Source organism: Lagenorhynchus albirostris, chromosome 18, assembly GCF_949774975.1.
Source record: "Lagenorhynchus albirostris chromosome 18, mLagAlb1.1, whole genome shotgun sequence".
NCBI lineage: Eukaryota > Metazoa > Chordata > Mammalia > Artiodactyla > Delphinidae > Lagenorhynchus > Lagenorhynchus albirostris.
The window spans coordinates 68832676-68858638 of record NC_083112.1 but is presented as its reverse complement, the minus strand read 5'-3'; the positions used below and the strand labels follow the sequence as shown (position 1 = coordinate 68858638).

Genomic DNA, 25963 nt, shown 5'->3' with positions numbered 1-25963 from the left:
AATAAATTGCCACCCCAAAGAGCCTGTTCTTTCTCACACCCCAGAAAAGGGAAAAAAAGTTTATTGAGAAAATAATTGGGGGAAAAACAAATGTGTTTTATGAGAAAGAAAGCTATTTAAGAAGATTTCCTTTAAGCATAAGTGTTGATGGAATTAGATTAGTAATTTCTCAAAATAAATTCAGTTTTAAGTTTACCCGTGGCTTAAATTGGTACGTAATTCTAAAGGGCGACAAGCCACAGTCCCAATCCACTATACACGTGCAGTAGGATTTTTCTAGTACTCCAGGCACAGGGTCTGGGAAGGAGCCACCGCATTTGACCTGGCTTCTTTTGTTTGTTTGTTTTTTAATTTTACTGAAGTATAGTTGAGTTACAATGTTATGTTAATTTCTGCTGTACAGCAAAGTGATTCAGTTATATATCTATATTCTTTGCCATTATGATTTATCACAGGATATGGACTATCGTTCCCTGTGCTGTACAGTAGGACCTTGTTGTTTGACCTTGCTTCTTAATTCATCCTCTTACATCTGTGGGAGATTGGGAATGATTGCCTACTTCCAGAAGTGTTCCACTGCTCTTGGCTCTCTTTTTACTTGACTGAAATTGATGCCGTAGCACCCGAAAATGATATTAGTTTATTTCAGGTTTCATGAAGTTTAAACCAGTTAAGTAGCATTACTTCTGTTAAGTCTGGCAGGGAGGGGGGACTAAATTGGTCTAATTGGGACCAATATCCATTGAGCTATTCAGCGCCTACACAGTTTAAGGTGTAGTCAGGGGCAGGTGCATTCATAGGCCTCACAAAGTAATCATTCTAACTTTATTCATATGAATTTTGTGACATGTAAGTTTTATCCTTATGCTTGACGCTAAGTGCCTTAGTAAGATTTTTGTATCTTATCCTAATGCTGCCTGGTTAGACCCTCTCTACTGATGCCATTTCTCAGTTGCTGGCATGAAAAAAAGGGGGGGCGGGCCTTTATCATGAATTTAATGTTAAGGAGGACATGTTTCTGGAACAGTCTAAAAGTAACCATTTTAATTCTCATCTTCCAGGATCCTCACGCTGGGCCTGGGACTTCTCATCATTCCATTTCTTCCTGCGAGTAACCTGTTCTTCCGGGTGGGCTTCGTGGTGGCAGAGAGGGTCCTGTACCTCCCCAGCGCTGGATACTGCATGCTGCTGACTTTCGGATTTGGAGTTCTCAGTAAACATACTAAGAAAAAGGTATTGGCCCAGAGCGGTGGTGCCGTTCCTGACCAAGATGGTGGGTGGATTTTACTAATGACATTTCCCATGTCCCTCTCTTCTTAAGAAACTGATTGCTGCTTTCGTCCTGGGAATTTTATTCATAAACACGCTGAGATGCGTGATTCGCAGCGGCGAGTGGCGGAATGAGGAGCAGCTTTTCAGAAGCGCCCTGTCTGTGTGTCCTCTCAACGCCAAGGTATGTTGGCTGCCATGTTTTAAGTTCGACAGCTGAGTAAGGAGAATGTTTACCTTCACACGGAATCCGGCATATGACCTTGATCATATACTTGGGGTTTTTCTTTTTTTTTTCTTTTAAATGATTTTGACAAAATTTATTAAAATGGCACTTAGCCAAAATAATACAAAAGAAATTATTGAAACCAGACAATGTCAGTGAAACAGCAGATTACCTAAACAAGTTTTTACTCATCTTCCAGTTGGTCCAAATCATGGATTAAAGGGGTGGCAGGGAAGGTAACTCCACATATCTAGTCTGGGGTCCGGGGAGGCCCACAGTCGAACCATGTAGAGCACACTTTTCAAAACACGTGCTCCGGCCTCCTGAAATCTATAACTGGAAGATGATAATACCTGTGAGTGGACAGCAGTTCAGTTCAGGAAGTTTAAAGGACCCTGTGGGGTGTTCAGCAGCACACAGTTCTATCAAACCTGTGGCTTCTCTACTTGGGATTCTTTTTGCCAGATTAGGTAAAAATAAATGTACAGACTTTAAAATTGGCAGTGTTTTTGTTGACACAGTCTGGTACGAGTATGTTTCACTTGTATCCTTGATGAATTTCTTCACTTACCCAGCTGTGCCTCTTTGGGCAAAGGGGCGGGGAGGTATTGGTGGGGGAGGGACACGGGACAACAGTGCCTATCTCCTGGGTTTGTTGTGAGGCTTTAATGAAATGTGGCCTCTGAAGTGCCCTGACATGGTACTTAGAACATAGTGGGTGATCCAGAAATGTTTGCTTTCATAGGCTCCTTTTAGTTTTGGTTGTCCCATTAAATGAAAAGAAGGGAATGATACTTGCTCAAAATGGGAGGCCAAGGGCTTCCCTGGTGGTGCAGTGGTTGGGAGTCCGCCTGCCGATGCAGGGAACACGGGTTCGTGGCCCGGTCCGGGAAGATCCCACATGCTGTGGAGCGGCTGGGCCCGTGAGCCATGGCCGCTGAGCCTGCATGTCCGGAGCCTGTGCTCCACAACGGGAGAGGCCACAACAGTGAGAGGCCCACGTACCGCAAAAAAAAAAAAAAAGGGAGGCCAAGGAGTTAGGTTAGAAGAATTCTCTGTTAGTATAGATCATTATTATTATTAAATAACGGTCCCGTTCTCCTTTGGTGTCATCAGAGTTGGAGCTTCCTAGGATGCTTAATTGTGATGGGGGAGTGGGGGGAGGATAAAAACTCCATGGAGCTCTGTCTCATTTCCACATTCTATATTTAAGAGAAAACGGTGATTTCAGGCAAAATTATATGAAGAATTCTAATGAATAGTTGATGTCTTATTGTGACCGTGGAGTGAGGGATACTATAAAAGGTGCTGACTCCTTGTTTGTCTTTTCCTTGGATTAAAAAAAACCTTGTTTGTGTTTTATAGTTAGAGGCTGAGATAAGAGTGAATTATTTCAAGCTTTTATTGTTAATTTGATTTGCTGACCTAGCCATTTATTTTATGCTATTAAAAATAAATTGCCTGTGATTTAATTTCATAATGTTAATAGATTTGCTTTATTTTTACTTTTCTGTTTGAATGGCAGTAATTACCCCTTCTATTTATATAGTTCTTCTGCAGAAGGAACTCAGATTTCTTTGTAGAGGCTCTATCATTAATCTCCATTATTCTCCCTCGAAGGTTGTCAGAGAGGTTATTTTCTTTAATTTTCCAAATGAAAGAAACTGAGGCATGGAAAGATGGAGCTGACTTTATCTAAGTTAGTAACTTAGGTGGTAGATAGAGGCCTGGTATAGTGCTGTGCCCAGGTTACCCTAGTAAATGAGGGAGTATGGGACATATGTGATCTTTGAGCCTATACGTCTGCCTTATGATTTCATATGTTACAGGCTAGAAAACACAGGGGGTGTGCAGATGGTCATGCACATAATCATATGTCTGTGTGTGTGGTTTTCTCTTTTAAATTTACGACATACATACAAGACCTCATCTTCAGAATGGACCCAGTAGTGATAAGCCTTTCCAAGAACATTTTTCAGTGATGCCATTCAGTATGAGCAAGATAGGTTTCTTTTTTTTTCTTTTTACTTCCCACTATAAACTGAAGTATAATAAAGTTCTCTTTACTTCCCTTTTTGGGAGTGGGGGAGCTAGGTTGATTTCAGGGAAGAGATCTCATTTAGAAAGACACTGGTTTCATTCAACTCTATTGCAGGAGATACATTTTTCTGCACTCATTTCCACCTCACATTCACTGACTATTAAGTAAGCAATTGGCACCTGGCTGTCAATTAGGCCCAGATTTACAAATGAGACTCAGTGCTGTGCCTGGTCTGCATTTGAATTACCCACAGTCCCTTGCATATGGTAGGAACTCGGTATTAGTGACTGAATTGAGACAATAGAAATTAAATTCCTACTATGGATGAGACACCAAGTATCTGATTGTATTTGCAGCCATTCTTAGTTTTCAAGGCTTGAAAGTGTGTGACACTTTGTGTCAAACCTGGGATACAATTCTAAATTCTTTTAACAACGAAAGGGATCATATACCACAATGAGGTATTTCCTTAAGGATGAGCCAGGATGGGTTATAGGATTTTTATGTGTTTAAAACATTTTTAAGTTTAACATGAAGTTTTAACAGGAAATTTGAAAGAAACTGGTTTTAGCATTGCTGTTGAATGTACCTCCTTCCCTATGGATGCTTTCACCTCGTTTGCATTTACATATCCTTGGGTTGCAACGGTGGGTTTTCTCTGTGGCTTCTGTGCTGGTTCGTTGCCTCAGCGTATGAATCACAAAGGCAGGAGGGAAAGTTCAAGGATAAATAGGCTTTTTCAATCCTTTACATTTCCGGGGGAACAAAAATCACTCATTCTTTAAACTGTAGTTCAGGTAAACTGTTTCGTAGAGGTTTGCTTTGGTTTTTCACAGTGGGTTATCTAGGCAGCTGTTTTCTATTCAAATACTTCCCTCCATGTCACGCATAGGATAAGGCTGGCCTGTTTACCAGTCTTAATCATGGACAGCTTGTCTTCTAGGGGGCTGTCCAGTTTTTAACTAGTTCCATTGAATTCACTGCAGTCTGATTTTGCAAAGCAACCCTCCGCCCTCCCCTGATCTCCTGGTCCGTGGCGTCGGGTCTAACAGAACAGCGGCTCTACTGCAGAGGGCAGTTCAGCTCTTTGTCTGAGCTTTTTATTGAGAAAACAGAATTTCCCCGTAACAAAGGAAAGCAGCAGGAGCTCAGGGGCGGAAGAGGCAGGAGCTGTGTTGAAGTCTGCATAGAAGCTGTGTTTGTATTCTGGGGACTGCAGGCACATACGTCCTCACTCACAGGTTGGAGTCTCCAGATTCGGTCCCTTTGTGTGTGGGGCGTGAGGGAGTGGGTAAACACTTCCAGACTGGGGCTGGGGGAGGCACAAAATCAATCCACTTCGAGCCCACTTTTCAAAACCCACCATCAAGCCATAGCATTAACTAGTCTCCTGCAAGCTATAACATAAAGATGGTAACACCTACAGATGGACAATAATTTGGTTTAGGAAGTTTAAATTATACGGGGTGTGCTGCGCAATATTATACATTTCTATCGCCTGTGATTTACCCGTTTGTGATTCCTTTTGTCCGATGAGGTAAAAATAGATGTATAGAGTTTAAAATTGGCAGTTAAAAAACAAATCTCGGGCTTGCCTGGTGGCGCAGTGGATAAGAATCCGCCTGCCAATGCAGGGGACATGGGTTTGAGCCCTGGTCCGGGAAGATCCCACATGCTGTGGAGCAGCTAAGCCCGTGTGCCACAACTCCTGAGCCTGTGCTCTAGAGCCTGCGAGCCACAACTACTGAGCCTGCGCTCTAGAGCCTGTGAGCCACAACTGCTGAACCCACGTGCCACAACTACTGAAGCCGGTGCATCTAGAGCCCGTGCTCTGCACTAAGAGAAGCCACCTCACTGCAACAAAGAGTAGCCCCTGCTCACTGCAACTAGAGAAAGCCCGGGTGCAGCAACAAGGACCCAACACAGCCAAAAATAAATAAATAAACTTATTTAAAAAAAAAATCTCTGTTACGTATGTGCTTAAAGAATGTCACAGTGCTCTATACCCTTCCAGAAATACCAGTATTTTTGAAGACGTGCTATCACTGTAGGTTAAGGTTGATAAGGCAGGATGTGATTATTCTTTTAAAAGGGGTTTTGAATGTTCAGATATAATGCTACTTGATTGTGCTCAAACCATTATTGTAATTCACCATGTATCAGTCTGCTAGGGCTGCCATAAGAAAATACAATGTACTGGGTGGCTTAAACAACAGAATTTTATTTTCTCCCAGTTCTGGAGGCCGGAAGTCCAGGATCAAGGCATCAGAAGAGCTGGTTTCTCCTGAGGCCTCTCTCCTTGGCTTGCAGATGGCCACCTTCTTGCTGTGTCCTCACACGGCCTTTCATCTGTGTGCAGGCATCTCTGGTGTTCTCTGTGTGTCCAAATTTCCTTTTATAAGGCCATCAGTCAGATTGGATTAAGGCCCCGAAGAGCCTCATTTCAACTTAATGACCTCTTTAAAGACCCCCATCTTTCAATACAGTCACATTCTGGGGTGCTGGGGTCTAGGACTTCAACATATGAATTTTGGGGTCACAGTGCAGCCCTTAACACCCAAAAGTAACATTATTTTACCTTAAAAAATAATACATGGGGTAAATGAATGGGTCTAGAAATTGTCTTGAGCAGCCCGGCCCCATTTTCACCCAGCACCATAATAAATGGGTGTGATAAATGGGTGTGATATAGTGAGAAGAAACACAGGCTTTGGAGCCTGGGTTCAAATCTAGTACCACAACCTAGGGCAAGACACTTAATGGTGCCAAAGCAGTCCCTCAGTACGTGCCAGCCACACTGTTAGTTATTATTAGTCACACTGCACACACCCAGTTGAATGACTTTTCTGTAGCATCATCTCCTCTGAGATTGCTGTTGGCCTTTACGTTGTAAGCCTCCAAGAGGAGCGTTTGATGATCGGTAAATACTTCTGGTAATAGTCCTCATGGGTCCGTTTAGTTCTGCTGCCCTGGGCTCTTTGCTTCTTCAGTGTTCCTCAGGTGCCCCCACTTCTTCACCACCACCCAGCTCCGTCCGCCATCCTCGTTCTTGGGGCTGCAGCTACAGGCTCTCCCCGGACCCCCAGCATTGGCTTTCTCCTGACTCACGTGAGTTTCCCAGTGTGACTTATTTTACATAAACCTAAATCTGATTCTGACCCTCTGCCACCCTCCTACCCCTGGCTTTTGTTATGGGTTGAATTGCCCCCCCCCGCCCCCAAGATGTGTTCAAATCCTAAGCCCTGTTTATTTAGGAAGGGGGGGTCCTTGCAGATGTCATTCAGATGTAAGTTAAGATGAGGTTATACTGGAATAGGGTGGACCCTTAATCCACTATGACTGGTGTCCTTATAAGAGAGCAGAGACATGGACACACGGCGGGGAGAGGGCCACGTGAAGGCAGAGGCAGAGGTTCGAGCGCTGCAGCCACAGAGCAAGGTACACCAGGGCTGGCCGGCCACGGTCGGAAGATGAGAGAAGCGTGGACGTTTTCCTCAGAGCCTCCAGTGGGGACCAGCCTTGCTGCTGCTAATTTCGGCCTCCAGAACTACGGCGGAATACATTTCTGTTGTCTCTAAGCCCCCAGCTTGTGGTCCTTTGTTACCGCAGCCCTAGGAAACTCAGGCACTTAACAGACCCTGCCCTGGCCTCCCACTTCTCTTGGGGCAAAGACTAAACGGTACCCAATGCCTCTCGGGGTTCCCTGTGTAGCCTGGTCATCCCTGCTGTCTGCACTCAGCGACGCCAGGCTGCCTGTAGCTGCTCAGCCAAATGTACCAGGCTTCCTCTAGGCCAGGGACCCTGCCCCTTGCTGCTCCACCTGGGACACTTGCTCCACTGCAGCCCCTTTACCGGATGACCCCCGTTCAGGTCTCTGCTGGAAGGCCCTTTATAGGACAGCCTTCCTGACACTCAACCAGGTGCCGTCCTCAGACTCACCTTCCTCCAGAGCCCCGGCCCCTTCGAGTGACACATTTACTAATGAGGGCAGTTGACTCCCATCCAGGGCTCAGGAGGCAGGGGTCTGAACGGTTTGCCCACCATTGTATCTGTAGCTGCCGACATGGTGCCTGGGGTGCACTCATTACCTAAAGGAATAAGGGAGGGAGGATTTGATTAGTGTAAAGTGGAATGCTAGTATTGCTACAGAAGAAAGGTGTCATACAAGAAAGTGCTGTATTTGTTTAAAGTACAGAATCGTCACTGTTTCCTCACATGCATGTGTGGTTGGACTTTGCAGCTCAGCCCTAGTGGGTGCAGGTGTGTGAGAAGGAGGGGGCGTCAGGGTTTCACAGTAAAACCAGGCCAGCTTCCTAACTTCCCAGTTTTCTCTGTTGAGTTCTTTAGCCAATATTCCGCTGTCACACTTTAGTGTTACCATCTGCTTGTCACCTCCCTTTCCTCGAATCTTTTCTTACAGGGCAGGGCACTAAAGCACCAGCAAGCTCGGCCCAGCCTCTGTAGGGGTTTAGCTAAAGTTCTGGTAGGGGCTTGTTTTTTAATACCATTATCTTTTGCTTTCGTTTAGAAGGTATGGTAGACATCCCAGCTCTGAACAAAGAAGTCTGGCAGCTGATGGCCAATTTTTCTCTGTCTTTTCAGGTTCACTACAATGTGGGCAAAAACCTGGCTGATAAAGGCAATCAGACAGCTGCCATTAGATATTACCGGGAAGCTGTGAGGTACTGCAAGCATCCTGTCTCACAGAAGAAATGCTGTCTTTACAGTACACATGTCTTATTTTAACTTCCTAGCGTTAAAAACCTGTCCCCACGAGGACCCCAACTTTAAGATAAATTTGCCAATTCCTGAGAGTTTAGTGAAGACTACAGGCTTGGTTTCTCTCTCCACTTCCAGATTAAATCCGAAGTATGTTCATGCCATGAATAATCTGGGAAATATCCTAAAAGAAAGGAATGAGCTCCAGGAAGCAGAGGAGCTGCTGTCTTTGGCTGTACAGATACAGTAAGCGTTGTTTTATAATCATGCTCACGGCATGGAAATGCGCTCCAGCGTTCTGGGAGCTAAGCCTTTCTTTTCCTTGTTTATCTTCCAGGCCAGACTTCGCTGCCGCGTGGATGAATTTAGGCATCGTGCAAAACAGCCTGAAACGGTTCCAGGCGGCCGAGCAAAGTTACCGGACGGCGATCAAGCACAGGAGGAAATACCCAGATTGTTACTACAACCTCGGGCGTTTGGTAAGCACATGGTGCCCTGTGGCTGCGGCAGAAAAGCTTGGTTTTGTTTCCTTCTTTATAATAAAGTGAGAAGAGCGACACCCATTCTAACCCTCTACATCTTATGAAGCTCTTTCACATACTTTTATCTCAGTTGAAGGTAGCTATTTGATTTCCTCACATGTAGGTTTTTTTTAGCTCTAATTAGAGAGCAAGCCAACTTGAATTAGCCAAGTTTAAGAGATCATAAAGGCAACAGGTTAAACTAAGGAATAAATTACAATTTTTAAAAGTCCCTTTGTGTCCTGTTAAACAGTATTCCAAGGGGTTACTTCCTGATAAACATTGGTCTCTCTGTTTTTAAAACACCAATTGAATAAAAACTGAAATTTAAAAAAAGCAAACCCATAATGTGACTTCTGAGTTTTCCTCTTCTGCTGCCTCAAGGGACTGTTCCTGCATTTTTACAGGTAACTATCCCCCCATAAAAGAAAGCTCAGGAGCCCACAAAAGGGCTTTGAGATTATTCAATGGAAATAGAACATAATGTGTTCTGTAGAGACTTGCTCTTTTTGGTTACTAACAGGATATTTATAAAGCTATTATTGCTCTTGACTTTTTTTTTTTAAATATAGCTTCTTTCTTCAAATAAATAATACAGCAGTAGCTCATACAGTAAGTTCAATAATCTTAAAATCTGAAAGCGTGGGGCTTCCCTGGTGTCACAGTGGTTAAGAATCCGCCTGCCAGTGCAGGGGACACGGGTTCGAGCCCTGGTCCGGGAAGATCCAACATGCTGCAGAGCAGCTAAGCCCGTGCGCCACAACTACTGAGCCCACGTGCCACAACTACTGAGGCCCGTGCACCTAGAGCCCATGCTCTGCAACAAGAGAAACCACCGCAGTGAGAAGCCCGTGCACCGCAATGAAGAGCAGCCCCGCTCGCCTCAACTAGAGAAAGCCCATGGGCAGCAACAGAGACCCAACGCAGCCAAAAATAAAATTAATTAATTAATTAAAAAAAAAATCTGAAAGCATATATTGCTAATGATAGTGAAATAGATTTTGTCATCATTTCTGAAAGGCCTCCATGAGGACGCACAGCTTAATTATTAAAACTCTTGCTTTCCTTAATAAAGAAAATAAGCGCACACCCACAAAATGGTAGTTCTGTGATGTGATGGAGGTGATAACGAGAAAAACAGAGTTTATTACCGTGTGCAGTGGGCAGACAAGTGGGGTAACTCAAAGGGCTGGTTAGAACTTGGGCTTATGTAGCATCTTAGCAGAGAACTATACATTTGTAGAGAAATGACAAGACAAAGAAAGAGGTTTCAGGCTTCCAAGCTGACGAACTGTGGGAAGGTAAATATATGGGGGAAACCTCACATATATAATGAAGTGAGGTGTGTTTGTGTAGGTTCGTCTTCTCCATAGCCATAAAACTTCCCCAGGAGGGGAGGCCCTCCTCCTTTCTCAGAAGTTTCTGCTTTTAGTCAGATCAGGGAAGCTCCAGGAAAGCTGCTTTCTGCATTGTTGACTCTCAAATGCCTTCAGTGCAATAATCTTTATGCCAAAATGGTATATTTGGGGTGGCATTTTCGGGTCCTCTGTCTTGTTTTCCTGGAGTAGGGGAGAGACAGTAAAACTCCACTGTAATAATACCAGTAGAGACCAGAAAATCCAGTCACACACAGAGCAGGGTGGGTCCTTGCAAAGTTAATGAAGTGAGAATGGGATCTGGGAACAAATTGGATATTATCCAAATACTTGCATCCGTGGTTATTGCAGGGATTACTGTTTCTATTTACTGTGTCTACACTAGGACTTGCGTGACATATTATACTTGAGATCCACACGAAATCTTCTTTCATTCTTTTTTCTTTTTCTTTTTTGGAGGCAGCTCTTTTTTCAGGGTATTGTTTGTGAAGTGAGTGTATCTGCCTGGAGCCCTCAGTTATACTTTAAAGCTCTAATACTTAGCGGTCTTCTTCCTTCCCCCAGTAGCTGCCTGTCACTGCAATTCCTTGGGGTTTGGAAAATTGAGAATTAATGCTAAATGAGCCAAGTTACGTCCAAAGAAAGGAAGATAGAATGCAAAATAGAAGATTTTAACACGTGCTCCAGGCCCTGGAACTCATCCCCACTCTCACTTAGAAGATCATCTGTAGTACTGACTATACTGAGACCTTGTACTGTTCTCTGTGTACTGTTTACTAATTATGCTACCGTGAAGTAATCTTTCTGTGTTCCCTCCTGCCAACTGTTCTTGGTTATTTAAAGATTTTGCTCTCCTTTGTTGTTTAATTATCCAGCTTTTGCCTGCTTGACAGCTTAAAAGCATTAAGAGCTTAATCTTTAACAGCTCAACCAGTATATTTTTATATCGGCAAATAATAGGAACTTAATAACTGAAGAGTTTCCTTTTTGAAAAAACCTTCCTTAGTCACTCTTCAGTAGTGGGAGACAGAAATGTGTTTTGATTTCTGGGTACAGGAAAGAAGGGACCGTAATGAACTTCTCTTGTGCCGTAGGAAATTGGGAAGAGCTGGATTATTTGGGACACATTACTAACATTAGAAAATTACGGTAATAGTGACTGGAGACAGTTCATTTTGCAAGGACTAATTGCATCAGGCAGGATCCATTCAGGAAAACCAAAACCATGCTAAGTATTTTTTTTTAAATAATCTCTCTCTTTTTAAAAAAATATTTATTTCTTTATTTATTTTGGTTGCACTGGGTCTTAGTTGTGGCATGCAGGATCTTTAGTTGCGGCATGCAGACTCTTAGTTGCAGCATGCATTCATGCAGGATCTAGTTCCCCAACCAGTGATTGAACCCCAGCCCCCTGAATTGGGAGCACAGGGTCTTACCCACTGGACCACCAGGGAAGTCCCCATGCTAAATATTTTAAATAGAGAAGATTCAATACAAGGAATGGGTTAGACAGTTGTTGGAAGAACACACATGGAAAGGTGACATTAACTCAGAGAGTAAAAGGAAACCCTGTAGGGTTAGGGGAACACATGGAATGAAGTGATGCCACCAGAATTTAAGAGCTCATAGAAGGCACCACATCTCAGGAGCTACCATCACCTGAAGGCTGAGATTGTGACAGAAGGACCAAAGTCCAGCCCAGGGACTGTGGAGGGAGGGGACATGGCCACTGTAGAGACACTGCCAAGGACAAGGAAGGAGAGAGCGAGAATGGGGGGAAAGTGCTACTCCGTCTTCCAACTATCTGATCATCACCTGTGACTTCTATTGGCAGAGAGACTTGACCGGGGGCCGAGTAGCAAAGCACCATGGGAAATGTAGTTTGCAGAGCATAGAAGGTTGAGCATAGGACTAATAGGTAAATAACATCCTTATTACCCGTCCACTTTCAGAATGGGTAGTTCTTTCTAAATCACCATTTTTCTCTCTTTCCCTTAAAGTGCTTGTTCACTTTGCATAGATGGTATAAAAGGTAAAGTTCAAGGCAGAATAGGAGTGTTACCTGGTTCAGGCTGGGGTTGTTCTTCAATAAATAGTAATGAAAAATAATAGTAAATAATAAAATATGTAAAGAGTGTTTTTGTTGTGTAAACGAAGTTATGTTGGTTTTCCTGGGTGCCTTTGAAAGCATGTCACCACAGATCATCTCCACGTGACTCAATTGCCTGTCACTTGCTGGAGAGAACTGGCTGAGAAATCAATGGAACATCAAGTATAAAGAGAATTAAATGTTGGTATAATTGGGCATCCTAAATTATTTTAAGTCTTTGAACTTTACATGTTTCCTCATTTAAGGGCTAAAGTATTGTTACTGGAGTCTCTGAGTCTCTTGGGAAATTCCGACATCTTTAGCAAATGGATATTCACAAATGTTTCTGTAATTCCTTAAACCTTTCTTTTTCTTGCGTACTGTGCCACCTGTTTACTGTGTGTGGGGTCATGGGGCAAGTCACAATGTTTCTGTTGTCTAATGAAAAGACAGACTTGACAGTAAATAAGGAAATAGCTTTAAACTCTGATAAATTGTAATCTTGTGTACTTTTTTGCAGAGTTAAGGGAACCGTGTTCATTCACATGAGATGTGCATTTGAACAGAGTTAAAGAGGGCAAGAGGGTCACCTGTTAAACAATCCATCACTTTCCCCCTCTGCGTGCTTTTATTAACTATGCGGATTGACAGCCAGCCATTTCATATTCTGTTGTCGATGTTAACATTCCCTCTCAAAAGAAAGCAACAGATCATTCTCTCCTTCCTGAAGGAGTCAAACAGGCTCCAAACTGGCAAAGACGTTTACATTTACTGCTTAAGACTTTTCCAACCAGTTCATAAAGTATGTCTGATGTACTCACAGTTTTATAGGAAGCTTAGATGTAGGCAGGAAGACCATTCTTCACAAGGTGAATTTGGCACATAGAGCTTTTAATCACATTAAATATTTTGTTGACCATTTTAAATAATACCTTATCAAAGAGAGACTATGTGAAGTCTTTCTGGAAAAATACTAAGGATTAGGTTTTTTCCTTAACCTCTCTGAAGTAGTCTGAAACATGCTTTGACACCTGGAATCACTAAATTATGGGTTGTAGTTAAAAGGTTGTAGGCTTGGGCTCCCCTGGTGGCGCAGTGGTTGAGAGTCCACCTGCTGATGCAGGGGACACGGGTTTGTGTCCCTGTCCGGGAAGATCCCACATGCCGCGGAGCGGCTGGGTCTGTGAGCCATGGCCGCTGAGCCTGCGCGTCCGGAGCCTTTGCTCCGCAACGGGAGAGGCCACAACAGTGTGAGGCCCGCGTACTGCAAAAAAAAAAAAGGTTGTAGGCTCAGGAGCTAGACCACCTGGTCTCAGTCCCTGCTCTCCCATTTCTAGATATGGCACTGTGGGCACGTTACTTCCTTTCTCTGTGCCTCAGTTATTTACTTCATCTGTAAAACGGGGATAGTTCTCTCCTTCACTGAGATTGTTTGGAGGCTAAATGAGTTAATAAGAAAAATTAGAAGCTCGATAAATACAAGTTCGGTTCGGTTTGGTTTCGGGTTTGGTATGGTTATATCTTGTAGAAAGAAAGCACAAAAAAGAACTGGAATATTGATTGGGGGTGTCCCTGCTTTCTGTTCAGTATGCAGATCTAAATCGTCACGTTGATGCGCTGAACGCGTGGAGGAATGCTACCGTGCTGAAGCCAGAGCACAGCCTGGCCTGGAACAACATGATCATCCTCCTTGATAACACAGGTATGGAGAAGCGATTCAGTCAGTCCATAGTATAGTGCCGTTGGATAATTAGGAAACAGATGCTTGTGCTTTTTTTTTTTCCCCTAGTGTGTGTTAGAGTTTTGTTTGTTTGTTTTTAATTAATATGGGGTTCAATATTTTACATGACAAATATGTGTGTACTTCTAGAATATGGAGTTTCCTTTGACATATTGCAATATGAATGTTTGGGAAGGTGACACTTCGCTTAGAGTTGGTGTTGAGTAATGGGGGCAGGTGTGCACTAACATCTCATTTCTCCTGAAGCCTGTCATCTGGCAATGGCCATCATCTAGGATGCTGGAGGTACCTGGAGCAGGTACCATCCATTTCTGGGCTTATGAAATGGATGGTGCTAGGTCCATGCTCTAAAGTTCATGGATGGTACTCAAAGGAGGTGCTCTCAAACCTACACTCAGAGATTCTTATTTTCAATATAATGGTAATAAATTTGGTGACCTGGTTTCTTAGCCCGTGCAAGACTCAATCAATTAGAAGTTTCTCTGTTCCCCTACTTTTAAAAATCCAGCCATCCCATAGGAAATGATAGTTTTCATTTGGCAGAATTAAAAGCTACTTAGCCATCTACTCAGTGTGGAGGGAGATACACATCTTGTTCCTAATGAAAGTGTAGCATGTGAGCTTCAATACTATAAACATTCAGTTATTAAACTGTTGCTGTGATATTCTTATTCTGCAGACTTGTTTTCTCCGATTTGGGTATAACTGGTATCTGGGGGAAATTGAAATTAGATTTTCCATGCTTTGGCAGAATTTAATCAAAAGCTGTTGGTATGTCAGAATTGTGCTGGACTGCAGTGGCTTTGCAACTGATAGGTCGTGTGTGTGTGTCGAGTGTCGTGTATGTGTGTGTGTATTACATGTTCTACATTGATCTTCTTAAGTAGTTTATTCGTAATCATTGTACGTAATGCACATAAGCCCTGTTAATTAGAGAGAGAGACTAAAACACGAGTACAACGCGAACATGTTTTTTAAGTTTTCCATTGTTCATTCACAGGTAATTTAGCCCAAGCCGAAGCTGTGGGAAGAGAGGCACTGGAATTAATACCTAATGACCACTCTCTGATGTTCTCCTTGGCAAACGTGCTGGGAAAGTCCCAGAAATACAAGGTGTGTGAACTGCAGGCCGTGATTTCTTGCAGTGAATGCCAGCATCTGACAGGAACCATCGATGTAACGTCTGCCCAGTTGAATTCAGAATTCGGCCCAACTAGTGGTAGCTGTGTACCAGTGTGGCTCAGTCAGTTTGCTTTGAGAAGCTGCGCAAGAGGTGAATTTGTGGACTCAGACTCCACATGCTTTCAGAATTCACCAGCATTGCTCAAACGTGGGAGGGAGGAGAAGCCAAAAAAATCCTAGCAGATGCCCCAGCTCCTGGCATGGAGCTATGATTCTGTCCCTGGTGCTGGGGCTCGTCCTCTTCTGCACAAAAAGAGTACCAGCCCGTGGAGAATATAGGATGGGTTCTCGCTGCTTCCAGGTTTTTCCTTACCTACAGGAAGTTACAGGTCATCCGCAAAGCCCTAGAAGTTTCTGACCAACGAAAACCACAAGATATTGCATCAGGCCTCTAACTAACTGGGGTCCCAGGGTGGGCCAGGAGTAGACCTTGAATCAGAAGGCACGTAACTCCCTGGATATTGAAGGGGACTCTGTTCCTAATAGCACTGATCTCAGATTTTAGTTTTGTGTATCAGAACCACCGAGGGAGCCCGTGAGAATACAGATGCCCGTATTTCTCCCCATGGCTCCATTGGGTAAGGTCAGGGAGTATGCATTCTAACCAGCATCCCGGCTTCCTAGCACAGATGTTACAGAAAACACACTTTTAGAAGCTGTGTCTTCGTCCTTTCATGAGAGAAATATTTCCTTTTTGAATCAGCGGCCATATCTGATTTTGATCACACTTGGCCTAATAGTAGCGATTAATTCATACTTCTCCTGTTCGGCTCATTAGATATCATTATCGGTATAATTTTCTGTAACAATACAGTAGTAAGATGTCTCATGCATTTCTATCCTTTTTGAATTGAATAATCAGGGAGTTTAATAGCATCAGAATACATTTTTGAATGTCTAGATTTTGCCCCCAGATAACCTTTTGAGGGGTTTCGTTTTATTTTTTACAGACCTACTTGTGTAGAGGAGAGGGAGGTGAGGTGTGTGGGTTCCTTTCTAATGACTTTCCAGCCATCTGTCAGCCTGGGACGGGGTGGGAGTGTCCAGTGACCATCTTTGAGATGCAGCTTATGTGATCATGTGCTGATTTTTCTGTCATCCCACAGCTTATAAACTGGAATTCCTAGTAAGGTGACAGGACCTGGGGTTGATTTGGGTTCCAGTTCACAGTGGTGTTTTGTATGGTTTTTTTTTCCAGATAAAGTAGAAAATACTCCATACACATTTTGCATCCTAACTGTCTAGGCCAGGGTGCTGAGCCTAAGATAGGAAAACAGAGGATGAAATCTGAAATAAGGAACTGAACTTTGGGCACTGGGCGGGGACGCTTGGACGAAGAGGTGACGTGGTGGTGACTTGCAGGGGTGGGGCAAGCAGACCTTGCAGCTGGGCCACCGTCCCCATCAGGACAGGTGTCTGTGGTCTGTGCACCTCCCTTTCCACCTAGGCATTTGCTGTTGTAGATGATCACTAACTCCTGGTCAATGTCCTTAGTGAGCCTGGAGGCTCCTTGAGGCCGGAGTCTTAAGTCCCATTTTCGTGTCTCCATTGCCGCTCCACCCCTCCCCAACCACTGGGCATTTTGTAAGTGCCCAGTGAACCACTGTGAAATGATGGAACACATCCCACGTTCGGTTCTGAAACGTTCAGGCTTCCGGAATCTATTTTGAGACTTCGATGTGAGCATTCTCATTACATCCAGGTGATAATGGGACACCTTTTTAATCCGAGCAGCCCTTTTACCCAAGAGCCATCACTTAACCACTCCTCAGTTTATTCTTCTGTAAAATGGAGATGGTGCTAAGAAAGAAATGCACAAGAAGGTAATTTATAACTATGAAACATTGTATACATACGCAGCAGTAATTTTAGTCTAGTGATTATTGAATGAAACTCGAAGGATCATGAAAATCCATTAGCATTTATGATGCCTATTGCCGTTTAATTTCCAAAAGTGATGTTTTTCAGTGGTGAACATCGCCTCTCGTGCTGATTCTCTCTCTGCATCACCTGTTCCATGGGCCCTGTAGTTTAAGAGCAGATTACATCTAGAGAGCAGTTTCCCCAACTCCAGACATTTATGTCATACCCTTATGAATTTTTTTTTTTGGCCACATGTAGATACTACTTATTATTCACTTGATATATTTCTTTAAATAGATTTTAAACACAAATGGTAATTAAAGTGGAAACATGCTATCTTTACTAGAAATATAAGGTAAATGAAAATAGAATAATTTTACTAAATCTCAGGTAGGTACTACTACTGGCTCAGGCTCTGAGCCTGAGGGTGAACCCTCAGTTAGCCTCAAAGGGAGATTGGAAGGTATTGGGGGTGACCCCAAACCACCACCAAACGGAGACTTTGTCTCAACTGAACTGGAAGAAAGGAAGGTGAATTGAAGAGGGAGCCATTCTTGCTATGTGACTGGTGGTTTCAACTTCACGTTGGACCACCCACATTCCCTTCCCAGCCAGAGTGTTCTGCAGGGTGTTCCTTGTGAAAGCCTGTTTGGGAGAATAGACGCGGGTTTAAGGATGCTGCTGAGATGATGCTGCAACCCTGGCGGCCGGCGTGGCTGAAATGACCTCCGACTGCCCAGTCCTTGCCGCCTAGACAGAAAGACCCTCACTTGCTCCTTTGCAAGGCCTTGCTCTGTCCCTGGTGTTACCCTAAACCTTGGTCATACACATTTTGTCTAACACACTTTAGAAAGTAATATGTTATTTTACCTGTCTGTTGAGGAAAAACAATCCCTGATTTTAAACATGAGTTTATTTATTTGTTCCTTGGCATAAGTCAGCTCATTACTTGGGTCTTGAAGCATCCTTGAACCTCCACAGAAGATCAGTTTATGAATAGTTCATCGCTTCCCAGAACAGGGCCATTAAAAAGCCTGATTTAATAGATGAGCATTTCATGGGCGTTGAATACCTGCGGGCATTCGTGTTCTAACGAGGCCTCCAGTCCCAATGTTACCCAAAATGGAGCATGTCTAACCCACACTCACAGTGCCCCACAAACTCACTCTTCCTCCTGATGCCCCTTCTTTTTTCAATGTGCCATCGTTTTTCTGTCTTCCAGGCTTGGAAACTTTTTTTTTTTTGGCCACGCTTTGAGGCATATGGGATCTTAGTTCCCCGATCAGGGATCGAACCCGTGCCTCCAGCATTGGAAGCACGGAGTCTTAACCACTGGACCGCCAGGGAAGTCCCCAGGCTTGGAAACTTTGAGTCCTTTTTTTCTTCCCCTATTACCTCCCTGATCCTCATACCCACTTCTTCCCACCAGCCTTGCCTTGCCAAGACCTACAGCCCCTAGACAGGCTGTAAGCCCTCACCCCTGCGCCATTGCCCATTCTCCTAAACCCCACTACATCCTCCAAACCTGACTCTGACTGCACATCGTCCTGAACGATGTCCGCACTTGTGGGCGCTTGAGAAATGAGTTAAATGAATCAAAAAATGAATCTAGCATCCCCTAGAGAACTCCTAACTTGCCTTTTATCTCTACATCTGTTGTCTCCAGATAACACTGCTTCCTTTGCGTGTGGAGGAGCATTTTAAAGTAGGTTGAGGTTCCCCAGCCTTTCCATTTCTTATACTTGAGGTTTTAAATGGAAACATTTGAAAATCATCAGAAAGAGCACAGCTACAGATCTGCACAATCCATTTGATTTTTCGTTTGTTTGCATTGTTTTCATTTTTGTTTCCAGCACACCTAACATAGCAGGAAAACTTAGACTTCCTTGAAGGAGTTTTCTCTCCCGCAACTCGGAATGTAGACCCTGACTTTGAGCCAAGTTCTGAGAGTGACCTTTGCTGACATCCTGCGTGTAATCCTGACATCTTCATTCATTCCCTCACAGACCACATTTCTAAAATACAGATTTTTCTCTGCCAGCTCTGTCTAAAAGGTGGTGTCAGAGATGTTTGCCCAGCCAGCACAAGGCAAAGGAAACTGGTCTCCCTGCACTTTATAAAACATGTGATCCTGGATATGGGAGGCCCCCTGGGAGAAGCTCATGTAGGGCACAGATAGAAGGTAAAAACCTGTCCCCAAACCCGCAGCCTTGGTTGTTGAAGCTGAGCCTGTGACCCTGATTAAAGCATGAGTGGCCCTTTAGGGACACGAATGTAGATGGTGTCACCCCCGGCAGCTGTCGCTGAGAGCAATGAGGCATCTTTATTTTTCAACATTATGGTAATAAGGGGCCATGCAGTCGGCCATGGTCCCACGATGAGCAGGCGAGAAAACACTTGGCCGTGTTTCTCTGGCTGGGTTGGAAGTGAATACTGTATGGGGGAAATGCAAGTCTCTCCGAGAATCGGTTCCACACTTCAGGGGCATTTGGTCACACTCGCGTACAGTCCTGCAGTGGCTGAGGTGACAGGTGGCTGTTTCTCCCTCATTCTCTCTGCTCATTTCCTCCAGCTGAATGGGCTGCTTCTGGGTCGTTGAGGGGGTGTGCGTTCTTAGGGGAGGTTAAACAGACTCCACCTCCTACCTTGAGAATCTTAGAAATGAGCTCATCGATGCTGACCAGAAATGACATTTGTGTGGGTGTCCTCAGCAGCCCGGCACTTCCCTGATTGACCTTTGCTCATCCTGCCCTGGACCCTGAACTGAGCTACTTGCTTAAAGTTGCAGAATTCCCACCACTTCAGGGAGGCAGGTGGCAGAGTCATTAGCATATTCATCCTCTCTGCGGCCACCATCCCCTGACTTCCGCCCTGTCACCTTTGCCCAGTCACACACTACCCCAATGGATCACCCTTCCGAGCCTCTTCTCAACAGGGTGTGGCCCTGCTGGGCTCCCAGATGTTTCCAGAAGAAGGATTTGGTGGAGCAAAACAAGCACGTTCAAAGTTTGAAACCCATAGGCGATAAAACTGCATAAAACTTTTGCATCGTGTGGAGTACCTTATTTTTTATGTATTTCGTTTTTTAGGAATCTGAAGCTTTATTCCTCAAAGCAATTAAAGCTCATCCAAATACTGCAAGTTACCATGGCAATTTGGGTAAGGAGATTTTTCAATTTGAATCATATCGAAATTCTGTGTAATTTTAATGAAACAGGTGCATTTCTGTAAAATCACTGTTGGGAGAGTTGTTATTCAAATCTAACCTGTATTGGCCTTTATAATCTGGTTCTAAAATATGGCATTTTAAGGAAATTATCACATTAATAAGGTAGCTAAGTAACAGTCATATTTACAAATCTTAATTGCATGATCAGAACAACTCCTAAAATCCCCCACTAGTTAATCGCCTTCTGATGTTAAAACTCAGATTTTCTTTCTTTGAGTGAAGAGCCCTAGATAGTTCAACTGAGAAGTACTTTGGAAGTTTGCAGTCTGACATGTGTCCTTTTGCTTCTTCTGAAGTGGACCTTCCTTATCTAGCCTGGTCTTCCCTGCGTTCTTCTGTTCTGTGTCTTGGCTAAGAATGCATTCACAATGACTTATTCCCTAGAATTCCTTTCTTTCATTTTTGCATCTCAATAATTTAGATTTTTAGAACATAGCATGTTGATGTTTGGAAGGCTCAGTCACGTGAGTATTTGTTCACCAGATCTCTTCCCTATATAGACTCTGTAGCTTCCCCTTGGAAAAGTGATAAAGCATCAGTGGTTGCTGTACTGCCCACATAGAAAGATAGATTTACTTAGAGAATCATTGTAATAGTCAGAGGCTTACCATTCTAATGAGTAGATTTCTTGGGACTTCCCATGTGGTCCAGTGGTAAATAATCTGCCTTACAATGCAGGGGACTCTGGTTCAATCCCTGGTCAGGGAACTAGGATCCCACATGCCGCGGGGCAACTAGGCCTGCCCCCCACAACTACCGAGCTCACGCGCCTCAACTAGAGCCCACGTGCTCTGGAACCCGTGCACCACAACTACAAAGCCCACGCGTCCTGGAGCCTGCACGCCACAACTAGAGAAGACAGAACCCCCACGTCACAACTAGAGAGAAGCCCACACGCCGCAACGAAAGATCCCACGTGCCTCAACGAAGATCCCGCGTGCCGCAACTAAGACCCGACGCAGCCAAAAAAAAAAAAAAAGTAGATTTCTTTAACTATCATTTTGTGGTCAGATCTTGATGTTAGAGCCCTGAATTCCAGCTGGCAACAAACAAGCTATTATTTTGCCAAAAGGTATAGGAGACTCTTTGTTAAAGTAAACGGCTGGTCTTCTACATGGTCAGATCGCTAAGCAGTGCTGGAGCCCAGCCCTGTGCAGCCTGGCTTTCGGGAAATTTCCTGGCAGCATCAAGAAACTTAGTGTACTCTTCCTTTTGCTTCTTTATGTAACAATGTTGCTGTAGGGAGATGGATCACGCCTAATGATATGAAGAACCCTGGGAGTAACTGGGGGTGGTTAAACAGACATTCACCAGGGAGTGTGATTACAATAAATAAAGTTGGCAGTACAAACAATATTGTTTTAAACAATGATTTTTGAAAACTGCTTGCAGAGGTTCTGTAATATTTCTTTGTACAAGTGGTTGGGAATACCACAAGTTATTCAGAAGCATTTCCAATGAAATTGATCTCTTGCTATTTCAGCTGTGCTTTATCATCGTTGGGGACATCTAGACTTGGCCAAAAAACACTATGAGATCTCTCTGCGGCTTGACCCAATGGCATCAGGAACTAAGGAGAATTATGGTCTTCTAAGAAGAAAGCTGGAACAAATGCAAAAGAAAAACGTCTGAGCCTTTTTCCTTCATTTTTTGAGTTTGTGTGTGTGTGTGCATGAGGCAGATCATTAATATCATGTGCTTACGTTTAACCATTTAAAAGTCTTACATGTTGTTTATTTTATCATTTTTTTTCTATGAAAACAGACATGCAAAAAGATTACAGCACCAGCAATATACTCTCGAATGCTTGATGTGGTTTTTGCATTGAAATTGTATTTTTTCAGACAACTCAAACATAAATTCTGAAATTCCAAGGATGAAGTCTTTTTTAATTAAAAAGAAAAACAGAAAAAAATTATCTTGAGCGACTTGCAGCAGAATTAAACCTGCATTTGGGATGTGAGTCGTGTTGTTGTAAAGACTCATATTATTAAACATGGATTGTGAACAAGAAATGACAAACTGACTCCTACAATTTATATAAATATCTAATGTGTCTGTATATTAGAATTTTTATTTAATGACAAGAAAGAGTAAATTAAGATTTTTTTAATCTTTTTTTCCCAAACAATGTGCTATGAACATCATTTGTAAGGAAATATTTATTTGTATTTTTTTTTGAATGGGGCAAATAATTGAATGAAGAATGGAAATTTTAACATCTAGTGTATCTACACTTTTCCCGTAGGAAGAAATTCACTCCTGCAATATTTTTTGGATTCTTCAACTTGTGTTGTTTCATAACATAGGAAATTATGTAGTATCCTACATAAACTGTCACTATTAATAGAAAATTAAAGCCATGCTTTAGGCAAAAGCAGGCAGCCTGATGTCTTTATTTTTGTTACATCCAGTATTAAGAGGGCTACACACTTCTATGTAAGTTGTTTTTTTGTGTTTTTTGACTGGAAAGCAGTTTTCTATTTAGTTTCATGGAACCATAGTCATTACTATATCCAAAAAATACAAGAGGTAAATTTTCTCCCAAAAGGAACCACATTTGGGGAGTTTGTGATATTTTTAAGAATTGGACTGTCCTGTTTTATTGGGTCAGAATAATCATGTTCATTTTGTTTTATCCTCCTATATATGCTGTTGACCTAATGATTTATGCAATCTCTGTCATTCCTTATGCAGTAAAATTATTACAGAAACCGGTATACAAGTGTCATAGTGCCTCCTATTAATCATCTATTAAGATGATTTTCAAATTGTTTGACTCTGTCCTCTTTGCGTTAAAATGAAATCAAAGTGACTGATTCATCCTTTCTAGAATGTGGCTTCTATTTGGTTTTAGGGACCATTTAGTAGGATCATACTGTGGAATCCTCCAGGTTCTAAAATATGGGCTGAGTAGATCCCACACGGAGATGAATTTGATTCTCTACACTCACTTTGTGGGGGGCCGGGGGCAGACCTGCGTAGAGTTGTAAATCAGTAATTGTAACCTGCAGTGGTTGAGATACTTCAGAAAAGAAAGTGCTGTGTTTCAAACATTTCAGAAATGGTCCCCGAACAACAGTAACAATTTATAAAGCTCTTAGGGGCAGGAGCTGCCTTGTTCTTATTTACGTTCCTGTAGCACTTAGTTTGGCAGATAATAAAGGTACTGTATGCTTGTTGACTTTTTTTTATTTAAGCAAATTTCTCTCTTGAAACAGTGCTTATCTTTTGAGAATGAAGAAAAAAATATTTCTAGTAAAAGCTCCTTCAGGATTTTTTTTTTTTTCTTTTTGTGCTGATGCTAAAAGTTGAGTGTCAAATCAAGACATGCAAATCTGGGACCCCTGCCTACAGAACGAATCCCCTTAGCTTTCACTGCTCCATCTCAGGATTTCCATCACAGCTGCCTTCTGTCCAGAGAAAACAGTCATTCATTTGACTGATATTTCAGGGAGTCTTTTATCTCGGCCGATTTTGGAAGTACGCCATGATGTTCCTCTTTTCTTCCTTCTTTTTTCCATCTTAAGGCAGCCACCCTGTAATTTATTTCTTGGGTTTCCTTTCTAACAAGACTGAAGTGGAAATCTGTCTCCCAGTTCCCCTCTTATTTGGTATTTTTTTCTAAACTTTGTTTTTGTTGCTAATCACAGTAGGGGATTGGGTTTGGGGTGGGGTGTCAGAACAAACATAGGGATTGTTGCCATTTTGGGAAATCTGAGAGTCAGAATCATCCTTCACCTCCCTGATAGCGAACATCACGAAACCCTGGAATGTGGTTTGAGGTTATTTTTTGTTTGTTTATCTGCTACATTTCTTCCCTGTTTAGATGCACTCTTACATTTCTTAAAAATTCCACCCTATAGATGTAGCCTACTATGCCTTCACAGGGCTCTTTGGGGTTCTGATTCTATCACATTTCTTAAGCATGGTCTTTACATTTTATTTCAGATTACTGAGTTTAAATATCATACAGAGTAGAAGACCAAGCCCCACAGCAAAGCATTGGACGTCTGTGTTCACATTCACACCTATCAGCTTGGACTTTGGGGTGAGAAAACATAGATTTGGGTCTTGGCTCTAGTGTTTTGATGTCATTGGCAGGTCATTTAGTATTGCATAAGTTCCAGTTTCCCATCTGTAAAATGGACAGGATAAGACATAAGACCGCCCTCTCAGTAATGAGGTACTTGGCTCAGTACTTGCCTCAATAAATGATAGACTAGACTTTTGGAGGAAGGTGTAGATTTTGCATCAGACAGATTTGACCTTAAATGCATTCATTCCCTCATTCAACAAATATTAAGTGGCAGATACTCTCCCAGGCACTGGGAATACAGTGATGAGGGAAGTGGACATGGCCCCTGGCCCTCATGCAGCAGACAGTGCAGTGAGAAACAGTAATTGTCAGTCATATAATTAATAACTGAAGCGGGAGACTGGGTCTAGCCTGAAGAGTCAGGAAAGGGTTCCCTGAGAAGGTGACTTCTGAACTGAGATTTGATAAGCAGAGAGGAAGATCACTCTAGGCCAGTGGTTCTCAACAGGGGAGATTTTGACCCTCAGGGGACAGTTGGCAATGCCTGGAGATGTTTTTGGCTGACACAACTGATGGGGGTGGGAAGATGCTACTGTACACCTTACAAAGCACAGGACAACCCCCTACAAAAAAGAATGGTCTGGCTCCAAATGCCAGTAGTGCTGATGTTGAGAAAACCTGGACTGCACACAAAGAAGAAACGGCATACGCAAAGGGCCTGTGGTGAGAAAGGTAAAGTACTTGGTGAACAAAGTCCAAGGGAGAGGGGGAGGGGTGCTTGATGGAGTTGGTAAAGGTGACGAGGTCCAGACTATGCCAGGGTCTGCAGACCACAGGGTCTTTATCTTAAACCATGGGAGGATTCAAAACGAAGGAAATTATCAGATCTATGTTTTGAAAAGATCACTTTGACTGTTGGTGGGGAAGGAATTGGAGGGAGGCAAAGAAGATGTGAGCAGATCAGTAAAGAGACCATTGCACGTATCCAGGGTAGAGATGAAGGTGGCTTGGTGTAGAGAAGAGGCCGTCAAGTTGATGAAATGTGGACGGACCTGAGAAATACATAGGAATCAATTGGTGATGGATAGGAGGTGGGTCGGTAAGGGGATGAGACCCATCGTTTCATCATCCAGATCAGTGCCATTGAGAGGGAGAGACTGGCTATAAACTAGAGAGGGAATAAGGTCCTTGAGAAGAAAGGAAGGGATGGGACCCCAAATCAAGTGGAATTTGACCCTAGCAAAGAGAAAATAAAGCCCCTGTATGTTAAAAGATCTAGACAGGGACAGATGTGGACATATTGGTCTTTACTTCTCATCTTTGTCCCTAAGGCTTTCCTGAGTGGACAAGTCAGATGCCCTTCTGGAGACTGGATACAGTATGCCTATCACAATTACATGGTTACCTAATAGCCATAGCTGATGAGGGAAAATAGTCTTCTCTATAGGCTAATTAAAGCCAATAAATGTTGAAAGAATGGCAATTAGAAAATCATCCCTTTTTTTTTTGTCTCCAATAAATTAATTCATTCAGGCAAAGATCAGCAGTGAATAAAATTATTAGATGAAAGATCAGTGAAGAGCTTTTTAGTGGAAGGGACAGAATCTGTGCCATTTTGTCACGTGTAGATTTGTGAGATCACCACAGTCAAGATACAGAACAGTCCCA

General features: G+C 43.1%; 1 protein-coding gene across 3 annotated transcripts in view; it reads left to right on the top strand.

Moving 5' to 3' along the window:
• TMTC4 (transmembrane O-mannosyltransferase targeting cadherins 4) overlaps positions 1-23064 on the top strand; it is a 62335-nt gene extending 39271 nt beyond the window's left edge. For all 3 annotated transcript variants that reach the window (XM_060129127.1, XM_060129126.1, XM_060129128.1), the window contains 9 exons: positions 1062-1233; positions 1322-1453; positions 8139-8218; positions 8394-8501; positions 8593-8734; positions 13829-13943; positions 14983-15095; positions 20117-20186; positions 21740-23064. In XM_060129127.1, coding sequence (XP_059985110.1) covers positions 1062-1233; positions 1322-1453; positions 8139-8218; positions 8394-8501; positions 8593-8734; positions 13829-13943; positions 14983-15095; positions 20117-20186; positions 21740-21888 — 1081 coding nt within the window. In that variant the 3' untranslated portion in view covers positions 21889-23064. The remainder of the gene's footprint in view (positions 1-1061; positions 1234-1321; positions 1454-8138; positions 8219-8393; positions 8502-8592; positions 8735-13828; positions 13944-14982; positions 15096-20116; positions 20187-21739) is intronic.
• Positions 23065-25963: the final 2899 nt, after the last annotated feature.